This window comes from Geotrypetes seraphini, chromosome 15 (assembly GCF_902459505.1).
Source record: "Geotrypetes seraphini chromosome 15, aGeoSer1.1, whole genome shotgun sequence".
In the NCBI taxonomy this organism is placed as follows: Eukaryota; Metazoa; Chordata; class Amphibia; order Gymnophiona; family Dermophiidae; genus Geotrypetes; species Geotrypetes seraphini.
Genome location: NC_047098.1, coordinates 70,838,256 through 70,851,014, shown reverse-complemented (window position 1 = coordinate 70,851,014; position 12,759 = coordinate 70,838,256). Strand labels below are relative to the sequence as shown.

General features: G+C 43.3%; 1 protein-coding gene across 4 annotated transcripts in view; it reads left to right on the top strand.

Annotated features, from left to right (window-relative positions):
• The window catches only part of MTMR4 (myotubularin related protein 4), a 134,459-nt gene that overhangs the window by 76,393 nt on the left and 45,307 nt on the right, over positions 1-12,759 (top strand). For all 4 annotated transcript variants that reach the window (XM_033921844.1, XM_033921845.1, XM_033921846.1 and 1 more), the window contains 4 exons: positions 2,229-2,452; positions 2,627-2,755; positions 2,920-3,031; positions 3,177-3,372. In XM_033921844.1, the coding sequence (XP_033777735.1) occupies positions 2,229-2,452; positions 2,627-2,755; positions 2,920-3,031; positions 3,177-3,372 (661 nt within the window). The remainder of the gene's footprint in view (positions 1-2,228; positions 2,453-2,626; positions 2,756-2,919; positions 3,032-3,176; positions 3,373-12,759) is intronic.

Genomic DNA, 12,759 nt, shown 5'->3' with positions numbered 1-12,759 from the left:
GGAGTGAAAGGAATATGGAGATATTAGATTATCAGGGAAGGAAGAAAGAGGAAGCAGATGCTGACCTAGAAGGGAGAAGATTTTGGGAATAGTGGAAATATGTTGGAGAGGAAGGAATGAAAAGAGGATGGTGATTTTAAGGGGTAGAAGTAGGAGTGAGATGGAGAATGGGAGATACATTCTTCAGCTACCTGTGAAATTCTAAAGCAAAGGGTGAGGAGGAGGGCAAAATTAGAGCAAATAGAGAACAGGAAAGAAAAAAAGGACAGGAAAGAACAATATGCCAGAGGCAGGTGTAGTAAGGAAATGGAACAAGACAGGAGAGAGAAGACACGTAGAGAAAAGACAGGAAAGCAGAAAAGAGGAATTGGAACCAACATGCTGGCAGGAAAAAATGTCCAGACGACAAAGGTAGAAAAAAGCATTTTCTTTTAGCTTTGGGAAATGTACACAGCAGATGTTGAAAACGAAATGCATTTCCCTTTCTATTTTCCACTGTTGCAGTATATGTTGTTTAACTTCCTGAGCTTCCCAATTCAGTTTTTCTCTACATATTTTTATTAAAATTTTTAAATACATAAATAATACAATAAAATAATGTACCAACAAAAAAAATTACCTTAACATAATAGTCCTAAGATGTCATACAATATTAAAGATAGTATCTAATGTAATATCCAGTGTTACTCACTAAATTTTAATAAACATTCAAATTGCCCCTCTTTATAGCAGAAATTTTCTCATATTTACTATATAAGCACAGCAAATTCCACCAGATATTGTAGTCTAATTTAGAAAAGTCTTTCCAGTTATATATAATTGTTTTAACAGATATCATCAGTTAAAGTTCTTCAGTAGTTGTACTTTATAATTATCAATATTAGATGTTAGACCAGATCCTCCCAATATGATTATTTGATAAGTTAAAGGTTCTGATAAGGAGAGTATAGATGAAATTGTTGACCATACTTTAGTCCAATATGTAGTTACAAAAGGACACTTAAATAACATATGTTCCAAAATTCCCAAATCTCCCTTGCATGTCCAGCATAACTTCACTTTTAATACATCTATTCTTGATAGCTTCACGGGGGTCCACAGAGCCTTGTGCATTAGAAAAAAAAATTGCACAAGGAGTGAAGAGAGGTCGTAATTGAAACCCATATCAATTTCCATTGTTCTTCATTTAAACTCTTGCCAATATCAACTTCCCAAGTACTTTGCAACCCCTTGGGCTGTTTGAAGACATTTAGTTTTGTTCTGTGTTTGGTGAGGGCATGTCAGTGTGACTATAATGGCAGGGAGAGAGGGAATCCAGGGGGGCCTCCTTATATTTTCTAACCTGGGCTCTACTGTTTCTACCACCGGACCTAATCCTTGCTATGGCTATTGAGGATCCCCAAGCATCACCTTCTTTAAATGTGGCCAAGTTCTGCAATTGGTGGTAGCATCTTTGAGCCACTGACAACTAAGCATAGTTGGGGTGTTGGCATTGGTGGCTCAGAGGTTTCTGCTATCTGCCAGGTTTGGAACAAGGGAGTTCTGGCTGAGTGGAGAGAAAGGTGGAGGCTGAGAGAAAATTTTGTGCTCACCCAAAATTGGTTGTCTGGCTACACCAGTGCTATACACTCCCTCATGTACCAAAAAATATTATTCAGTCCTGCGGGAACCTGACAGGATCAGTATTTCAACTTTTTTCCCCCCAATTCTTTATTATTTTCAAAACTTACAATAAGTGTAACAATAAATATAACATTTTATACTTAATACCATACTTAATATTCCATTAATATCCATTTCAGAACTTAATTTTTCATCAGAAGATTAAAGGTTGCTGGGGGTTGTTTTGGGTTTTTTTTTAGGCCTTCTTATTACATTATACCTAGAACCAGTAGACTGGTGGTTGGAGTGCCACTGGTTTGATAAGTAATCCCAGGTGGATGAAGGCACTGTGAATGCTGGAGTGGATCAGAAGATGATTTTAAAATAAGAGGCATGAGAATTTATAGGAAGAAAGTGGAAGGTGGTCGAATCAGGAGCAGTTTGGTTACAAAATGGGTGATGGAGACAGAGACAAGGACAATGTGGGATATGAATTATAATATACATCAGACTGATGTATTTTATTTTGGCTTCTTTCACTGTCCAAGGCAGTACATGTCATGATTGTCATTTGCTCCTGTCATAGGTGATCAGTCCCTCCCTGTGTTCTCCATTCCTCCTTCCAGGCACTTGCGCAATGGAGCAGTCATAGCACGCTGTAGCCAGCCAGAGATCAGCTGGTGGGGCTGGCGAAATGCTGATGATGAGTATCTGGTCACTTCTATTGCCAAGGCGTGTGCTCTGAACTCTGGCACAAAGATGTCTGCACTCAGCCCCAGCACGAAGGCATGTAGTAGCAGTAATGCCCGAGGTAGCAGAGATAATGGCAATGCTGGTGAAACAGACTTTGGTAAGTTCATAGAGTTACCAGGCAAAGCACTCCTTCCTATGACTAAAAGTGCAGTAAAGCAAGAGACTGTGACTAGAGCAAAGTGGCTGATGCTCCTTCTCTCTTCCTTCCTCCCCCTAGGGCCAGGGCCAATCTCTTAAGGATACAGGATCTAATTTGTCCTTTCCTTTGCAGACTCTTCACTTACTGCCTGCTCTGGTATAGAGAGTGGCATCATCCCTCAGAAACTTCTGATTCTTGATGCCAGATCCTACACTGCTGCTGTTGCCAACCGGGCAAAGGGAGGGGGCTGTGAGTGTGAAGGTGAGTCCATGCCATTGTGAGATTTAAACTGTGTGGACTTCTTTTTTTACCCAGCAACAGCCTAGAAAATATGTAATCTATACCCTCTTTCATAGGGGCTGTTGTAAATCTGGCACATGCTCTGCTGCTGAAGAAATAACTCTTTGGTTTGTTTTTTCCATTAGAATACTATCCTAACTGTGAGGTGGTGTTCATGGGGATGGCCAACATTCACTCCATTCGAAACAGTTTCCAATATCTTCGTGCTGTTTGCAGTCAGATGCCAGATCCCGGGAAGTAAGTCATCATGTGCTTTGGGCATTCTTGCCCATTCCAGGAAAGTATGAAAAAAGCATTCCAAGGTGCAGAATCTGTTCTCTCCTTTGTCACCTGTGGTTGCTGGTTTCTTGCTGACATATTCTTTGCCTTCCCCTTTCTGTAGCTGGTTGTCTGCTTTGGAGAGCACCAAATGGATGCAGCACTTGTCCATAATGTTGAAGGCAGCAACGTTGGTGTGCAATGCTGTGGAACGTGAGGGTCGTCCGGTGCTAGTACATTGTTCTGACGGCTGGGACAGAACTCCTCAGATTGTCTCTCTAGCCAAGATTCTCCTAGATCCTTACTATCGGACTCTGGAGGTACAACAGTTCTATTGTATTCGGTCCTTGCCATTTAATTCCCCAAATTTTAGTACCACTCATGGAACTTAGCAGAAATAAGGCGGCTTAGCGTCCTGCTGCAGCTTGGTGGTGGAAATTAATTTGAACTTGACCTTTCATGTAGTCTGCTTGTGGTCTGCATGGAGCCCATCTTCCTGTCCTGTGTCTTGTAGTCCTCCATTTCTGTGCCCTGTTAATGATGAATACAGGGAACTGGTCCCTACAGACCCTAAAGTTTGATATCATGCTTTCTGGCGACTGGTGTCCTAGTCAGTTGCAGAGTATCCAGACTAAAAGCAGGCACATTTAAATCAGTTTCTCCTCAAACTGTGTTTTATATAAAGCCCCAGGCATAGACCCATACCTAATCCTGACATGACCATCATTACAACGCAACTGAACTGAACTCTGAACTTCAGCATTTGTATAGGTGTCTCTGGATCTCTTGCTTTTGCTTTCTAATAATGCAGCAATTGATTAATTTTAAACCTATGATATAGCACTCATATTTTGTTGAGTAAAATAGTTTGAGCCTTACTATCACATTAAATTTATTTATTTTAGTATTTATACACCACTTAAATTGTAGAGAACTTTTTTGAAACCTGCCTAGAATTGTGAGTTAGAGCAGGCTATCAGTATTTTTAAATAGATAAATAGGGATTGTTGGGATTTTTTTTTTTTTTAATGGACTGCGATTTTGTTACGTCCCTGTAGGATTCAGTATGCTAGGTGTTCAATTTCTTCCTGCAATCCGAGAGTTGCAAAAATCTTTTCTGAGCACATGCTCTGCCCACCTTAGAGAGAGCCTCCTGCAGTTTTCAATTTCTGTAAGCAATCTGTGCAGAAGTCTCCTGCTCTGCTTCTTTTTTCACTTAAGTTCGGCAGACCTGTGGAGCCAGCCTGCTGTGTGCTTACCCTTCTCAGACTCTGGGTTCATTTCCTAGGGAGTTCGCTTGCTCTCTGACCTTGTCAGGGGTTTAAGCGCAGTCTCTATTGTGGTATACAACCTATGCCTGCTAGGTCTGTCCCCAGAGCAGTGCACATGTCAAAGCCTAATTCACCAGGAACAGCACACTAAACCCCAAGCAGATCATTTTGAGGATGTTCCTTCTTTGGCCTCTAGGAGAGCAGATCTGCCTCCAGGAGAGCACAACTCTAGCTCTGTTCCTAGTAGTCATGTGCAGGCAGAGAGTAGAACCATCAGGAAGGTTTGGGGCATGGCTGCAGGCTTTTACACCAGAAAGCAGAACCGCTAGAGATGTGGAGGGAGAAGGAACAGCAGAGGCAGAAGTACTGAGGGCTGAGAGTTCTGAATGGCAAAGTGCAGCCAGAAAGCATGGCGCTGATAGAATCTGGGTCAGAACCCAGAAAATACAATCCATGGAACCAGGAACTCCCTATGGAAGTCTGCTACACTAAAGGCAAGTGAACTAAATTGCCTTATGGTTGGGCTGGAAGTTTGTGCCTTTACTTTTGTTTTGAGTTCACGTCTGAGAGTTGGGACTGTATTTTGGGGACAAGCTTACCTGACACTGGATGCTGGTTATCCATGAAGAGAACTTTGAAAGAACTGTTTGGTTTTTTTCTAGGGGGGGTCCTCTCTTTCCCTGTGGGTAGGGGAAGGGCTGCTTAAGTTCCAAGAAGTGAGGTCCGTTCTGTGTCTCTTGAGGTGGGTTTAGAGGGCGTATTTTTGCATGTTAGACCACCCAAACACACTCCCTGGCCAGCACGTTATGCTTGGTGCCTAGTGCCATAGCACTAGTGCAGACTGAGTTAACGGACATCAGGGTTTAAACGAGGGGGGTCAAACTCAAATCACAAAAGGGGCCGAAATCTAAAACACAGGCTAAGTCGCAGGCTGGATTTTTTATTGTTACTTACCCCCTCCTTTGCTGACGCACAGCGTGGGCCCCAGCACTGGCGGCTGCTCTGACACTCACAAGACTTCTGTGAGTGTCAGATCAATTGCCGCCAACGCCAAAACCCACGCTGTGCGCCAGCAAAGGAGAGGGTTAGTCTTAGAAGTATAGGGATACAACCTCTCCAACCCCACGCCGGCTACAAAATAAAAAAGACTTTTCCTCTCTTTTAGGTCCTAGTTCACGCTGGAAGCTCAAATTGCACTAGGGAGACAGAATTCTTAGAGGTTATACAAGATTGTTTCATGGAGCAGCTTGTCAGAGAACCGACGAGAGGAAATGCCACTCTGGATCTAATCCTAAATGGGTTAAGGGGACCTGCTAAAGAAGTAGAGGTAGTGGGACCGTTGGGAAACAGCGATCATAATGTGATCAAGTTCAAGGTTGAGGTAGGAATACCGAAAGGAAAGAGAACCATAGCGACAACTTTAAACTTCAGGAAAGGAAACTACGAAGCAATGAGGGAAATGGTAAGGAAGAAACTTAGGAACACTTCAATAAAATGGCAAAAGGTAGAACTTGCCTGGTCTTTTCTCAAGAACACGGTGAGCGAGGCGCAAAATCTATATATCCCTAGATTCAGAAAGGGGTGCAAAAAGAGTCGAATAAAGGACGCGGCGTGGATAACCAAAACAGTGAAGGAAGCGATAGGCAATAAGAAAAATTCATTCAGGAAATGGAAAAAGGACAAAACTGAGGGGAACTGGAAAGAGAACAGGAAGTATCAAAAAGAATGTCACCGAGTGGTTCGAAAAGCCAAAAGAGAGTATGAAGAGAGGCTAGCCAGGGAGGCACGAAATTTCAAACCGTTCTTTAGATATGTTAAAGGGAAGCAACCGGCTAGGGAGGATGTGGGACCGCTGGACGATGGTGACAAGAAGGGAGTGGTGAAGGAGGAGAAAGAAGTGGCAGAAAGACTAAATGCGTTCTTTTCATCTGTATTTACAAATGAAGACACATCCAGCATTCCGGAACCTGAACAATTCTTCAATGGAAATCAGGCAGAAAAATTAACAACCATGGAAGTGAGCCTTGAAGATGTACACAGGCAGATAGATAAATTAAAAACAGACAAATCCCCGGGTCCGGACGGAATCCATCCAAGGGTTCTGAAGGAATTAAAGGAGAAGATAGCGGAACTACTACAGCAAATTTGCAATCTATCCCTGAAAACAGGCGTGATCCCAGAGGACTGGAAGATAGCCAATGTTACGCCCATCTTTAAAAAGGGATCAAAAGGTGACCCAGGAAATTACAGACCGGTGAGTCTGACCTCGGTACCGGGGAAAATGGCAGAAACACTGATAAAAGAAAAAACTGATGAACATTTTGAAAGAAACAAACTTCTGATAACCAGCCAACACGGTTTCTGCAAGGGAAGATCTTGCCTAACTAACTTATTGCACTTCTTCGAAGGAATTAACAAACGGATGGACAATGGAGACCCCATAGACATCATATATCTTGATTTCCAAAAAGCCTTTGACAAGGTGCCCCATGAACGCCTACTCCGGAAACTGAAGAACCATGGGGTGGAAGGAGATGTACATAGATGGATCAGAAGCTGGTTGGCGGGTAGGAGACAGAGGGTGGGAGTGAAGGGCCACTACTCGGACTGGAGGAGGGTCACGAGTGGGGTCCCGCAGGGCTCAGTACTAGGGCCGCTGCTATTTAATGTATTCATAAATGATCTGGAAACAGGGACGAAGTGTGAGATAATAAAATTTGCAGATGACACTAAACTATTTAGTAGAGCTCGGACTAAAGAAGACTGTGAAAAACTGCAAAGGGACTTGAACAAACTAGGGGAATGGGCAACGAGATGGCAGATGAAGTTCATTGTTGAGAAATGTAAAGTATTACATGTGGGAAACAGAAACCCGAGGTACAACTATACGATGGGAGGGATGTTTTTAAATGAGAGTACCCAAGAAAGGGACCTGGGGGTGATGGTGGACTTGACAATGAAGCCGTCGGCACAGTGCGCAGCGGCTGCTAAGAAGGCAAATAGAATGCTAGGCATCATCAAAAAGGGTATTACAACCAGAACGAAAGAAGTTATCTTGCCATTGTATCGAGCAATGGTGCGTCCGCATCTGGAGTACTGTGTCCAATATTGGTCGCCGTACCTTAAGAAGGATATGGCGATACTCGAGAGGGTTCAGAGGAGAGCGACACGTCTGATAAAAGGGATGGAAAACCTTTCATACGCTGAGAGATTGGAAAAACTGGGACTTTTTTCCCTGGAGAAGAGAAGACTTAGAGGGGATATGATAGAGACTTACAAGATCATGAAGGGCATAGAGAGAGTAGAGAGGGACAGATTCTTCACACTTTCAAAAAATAAAAGAACAAGAGGGCATTCAGAAAAGTTGAAAGGGGACAGATTCAGAACGAATGCTAGGAAGTTCTTCTTTACCCAGCGGGTGGTGGACACCTGGAATGCGCTTCCAGAGGGCGTGATAGGGCAGAGTACGGTACTGGGGTTCAAGAGGGAATTGGACAACTTTCTGCTGGAAAAGGGAATAGAGGGGTATAGATAGAGGATTACCGCACAGGTCCTGGACCTGTTGGGCCGCTGCGTGAACGGACTGCTGGGCACGATGGACCTCGGGTCTGACCCAGTAGAGGCATTTCTTATGTTCTTATGTGCTGTCTAACACCAGCTCTGGCAGGAAACACATTTCAAATCTGACATATTGTAATCGCAAAATAGAAAATAAAATTATTTTTTCTACCTTTTGTTGTCTGGTCATTTTGCTTTTAGTCCCAGTTTCTCTTTCTGATTTTGTCTATCTTCTAATTCTCTTTCCAGTGTCTACTGTCCATTTTTTTCTCATCTTCTCTCGTTACAATCCCTGTCTCCAACATATTGATTTTTCCTTCATCTTTTCTGCCTCTTCCAATCAAATCTCGCCCTTTCTCATCCTTCTCCTTTTAAATTTTCAGCTACCTATCAGTTTTCCATCTCCAGATCCAACTTCTCTCCCTTTGTCTTCCCAACCACCCCCATCCCATCTCCCCCCCTGTCTGCCTGCCTCCCTCCCTCTCCCCAGGTCCACCATTTCTCCCTTTCTCTTCCCAACTGCCCCCCATCTCATCTTTCCCCCTGTCTGCCTGCCTCCTTCCCTCTCCACAGGTCCATCATTTCTCCCTTTCTCTTCCCAACGGTTCTCCCTTCAAGTATCTTTTTCTCTCTTTCTTCACACTACCCCAGGTCCAACCTCTCTCACTTCATCTCGCTGTCTTCATAGCCCAGCATATCTTTCCCTCCAGTGCCGGTCCCTCTCTCCTCACAGCCTGACTAGTCTTTCCCTCCGGTGCAGGTCTGATGTTGCCGCCAAGCTGAGGAGTCTGCCGGCCTCAGTGATTCGGCAGTGTTGTACGTGGCTCCCCTTCCTGCTTTTCGACTACTGTGTCTGTCTCCAATGAAGCGCAACTTCCTATTTCCGCAAGGGTAGATCGCAACAGATGGAAAGCAGGAGGGGGAGCTACAGATAACACTGCTGAATCGCTACTGAAGCCAGCGGACTTTCTGGCGTGATGGCGATGTCAGACTGGCGCGGGAGGGAGGACATGCTGTGTTGTGAGAAGGGGCAGTTCGGAAGCATTGCCGCAGACCACATAAATAGGCCAGGTGGGCCGGATTCGGCCCACGTGCCTTGTGTTTGACACGTGGTTTAAACAGTTCAACATCAAAAAGGAAAAAAACAATACTGTCAAAATGCTCCAAGGTACAGAAACATAGAAACATGACGGCAGATAAAGGCCAAGTGGCCCATCCAATCTACCCATCCGCAGTAACCATTATCTCTTTTTCTCTCCGAGAGATCCCACGTGTCTATCCCAGGTCTTCTTGAATTCAGACACAGTCTCTGTCTCCACCACTTCTTCCGGAAGACTCTTCCATGCATCTACCACCCTTTCTATAAAAAAGTATTTCCTTAGATGACACCGGAGCCTATCACCCCTTATGTTTAAATGTATTTATTAAAACAAAGTGCAAACAGAGCAACAATGGCAATATAACATTTTCTTAATACAAAAGCACAAGTAACAACCCCCCATCCAATCCCCCATTCCCTCCCTCTCCCCCCTGTTTCCCATCCCAACATAACCCAAGGTAGGCACAAAATACAATTTAACAGAATATGGATCATGTATTCAATAGACGACTTTAGAGAATGACATGGCCGCGGGTATCCCGCCGAAACGGGGAAAGAAAAATAGTAGTCGCTGCGGGGACGGGGACAAGGCCATTCACCGCCCCGTGGAGCAGTGAATGGTCTTGTCTCCGCAGTGAGGAATCAAGGATCCAGCAGCCCCCACCCGCCCGATCGCAGCGTTTAGCCAGCCCCCTCCCTCCACCTCACCTTATATGCTGTTTGCCGGCTTTCTTTTTCCCGAGCCACACGCGTTCAAAAAGACACGCACGCGCGGCTGCGAAGTTGCAGGAGAGGAGAAGATTGATAAACTCGCGCAGCCACACGTGCATGGCTTTTTGAACATTGTGTGGCTCGGGAAAATGAAAGCCGGCAAACAGCATATAAGGTGAGGTGGAGGGAGGGAGCTGGCTAAACGCTGCGATCGCACGTGTTCCCGGCTCACATTAGGAAGGAGGGAGTGAAAGGGAAAAAGATTCTGGGCCAAGGGGATGAAGAGGGAAAGAAAGAAACCCACAGCAGGAAAGAAAGGGGAGGACAGGCAGGTGAGCCAGATGCTGGAAGCAGGGAGGTGGGGGGAAGAAAGAGGGAGAGAAGCTAGATGGGGTTGAAAAGAAGAGACACACTGGTATGGAAGAGGAAGATAGGGGAAATCTGGACACAGGAAGGTAACAGAAAGAGGGGAAATTATGTGCATGGGGCATAGGGACAGAGACATAAAGGGGACATGCCATGGGGATGGTATATGGACACGGGGGGGGGGGCAATGCCAGATACATAGGGGAGATATTAGAAATGGGGAAAATAGGAACACAGAAGCGAGATGGTTTGTGGGGATGGGACAGGGACCGAGCTCGCAGGCTCCAGTGGCTTGCACAAATTACATTGTAACGTGCCACGAAAATAAGAGGGAGGTAGATAGATAAGCCACGCGAGAGGAGCTGAAGGGTGGTAGAAAGGAACATGATGAAGGAGGGAGGGAAAGGTGGTGGTAGAAAGGAATAGAACAGACATTGAAAGAGGGTAGAGAGGAACAGACCCTGAAGGAAAATGTGGAAGACAGAGTGGGGAGAAGACGCTGGAAGGGAAAAAGACAGATGCCAGACTATGGGGGAGCGGAGGGAAGAAGATGGGTGCTAGACCAATTGGGGGGGGGGGTGAAGGGAGAGGCACAGTAACAGCAAATGGAAGACGCAGAGAGAAGACACACAGTGGATGGTAGAAATTGAATGAGAAGATGTGGAAAGCAGAAATCAGACAACAAAGGTAGAAAAAAAAAATTCTATTTATTTTTTGCTTTAGGATAAAGTAGTATAATAGTTGTGTTGATAAAAATTTATAAACAAAGCCCTGCCAGCTGAACATCTCTTTCTCTTGTTTAGCAGCCAGAACTTTGATTTATAAGAAAGGAATAAGGTAAATATTGCAGTACTAAGGCTTATATGGATGCTGCGGTGACGGTGATGGGGCAGTGAATGGGATGGCAGTGACAGTGACGGGGTAGTGAAGGAGATGGCGGTGACGAGGCGGTGAAGGGGACGGTGGGCTGGGGGCGGTGACGGGGACAGATTTTTTTCCCCATGTCATTCTCTAGACGACTTCTCGCAAGTGGCTTAAGGTCCCCCCCAAAAGGCTCCCAAATCAGACAAAAGTGCTTTCCTGCTTCCGAATCAATGTCCACAAAGCTTCTGTGTTCCAAAGAGGCCTGCATAATCATTGCTGATCTCCACTGGCTGTAGGTCGGGGGCTCACTTGAAAGCCTATCACCTCTTAACTTCATCCTATGCCTTCTCATTGCAGAGTTTCCTCCTAATAACCTCTTACTTGGTGATATTAATATTCACTTAGAACAAAAGAATGATTCTGAGGTAAGGGATTTATTTTCATTTTTAACTTCATTAGGGTTTTTTAGACCCACTCCTGCAAAAACTCACCAAAAAGGTTACCATTTAGACTTGGTCACATTCTCTTCTAATAATCAGATTAACCCAAGAATATGTTTTCATCAAGCTTTGTGGACTGACTCTATTTGATCACTGTTTATGTGAGTTAACTTTAAGGTGGCAAGAAAAGTTAGCCAAGTTCGAAAATAAGTTGAAAGATGGGACCACTATTATCAGCAGAGGACCAGTAAATCATGTGGCATTTTGGTCGCATTATGAAATATCAACTGGATTGAAATCTGATGAAAATTTTTTAGTCGATTGAGAAGGTTTTACTAATCAGATTTTAGATAATATTGCACCTTTAAAAACTTATATAAAGAAAAAAAGGGTTTCTAACAGAAAGTATGATGAATTATTAGAATTTAAGAGGATTATGAAAAAGGGAAAAATTTGGTTAAAATCTGGAAAAATACAGGATAAAATTAATTGGAGGATAAAGCTGAAAGAATATAGTTTCAAGTTTATTAAAATTTGATGAAACGCTAATCAAAATTCTAAGTGTTTAGCAATTAAAAAATTAAAATGGGAAACAATTAACATACTTGATGACAAGACGTAACTTACAAGAAAACAAAAAGATAGTAGGGGGAAATACAATTTTAAAAAGAAAAGAGTACAAATAGGATTAAAAACAAGAAGGCAATGGGAGAAATCATATCAGTGTTGAATGTGATTACTACAGAATTCGGTAGGGAGGACCCAGAGATCATTTAGCATTCATATGTGTCTTTGAAGAGGAAACTTTTAAGGTTTCCTTTAAATTTATCTAAATTTTGATTACAGAAAAACGAAGCAAATTTTATGCCCCAAAAATTGGAACATCAAACACCAATAGTAAAGAACTATTTAAATTGGCCAACCAATTGTTTGATATTGAATCTAAGAAGCGTGCGAATACAGAACATCCTCCTACATCTGAGGCATTAGCTAAGTTCTTTAAGAACAAAATTAGTGACCTGGGAGCCAACTTTCATCCATTACCTAATGAAAGCTTAATGTTATTTAAGGCTTAATTGGTGAAAAGTATAAGGACTGATTTGAACTGGAACCAATTCACTTGTCCAGACTGGTTTTTATTTTGCAAATTATTTGCTAAATATGCTAAAACTAATTGCCGTCTGGACAATTGTCCTCCAATTCTTCTAAGAAATGCGCCCTTTTCTTTTAAGGCAGACTTGTTTAAATGGATTACATTTTTACTGACAGAAGGTCTATTTTTGAAGGAAATAGGACAAATCCTATCATAAAAAACTCCAAAGAATCTATCTCATATGAATCTAATTACAAGACCTATAGCTAGTATACCACTTTTCACTAAAATATTTAGAAGGATTG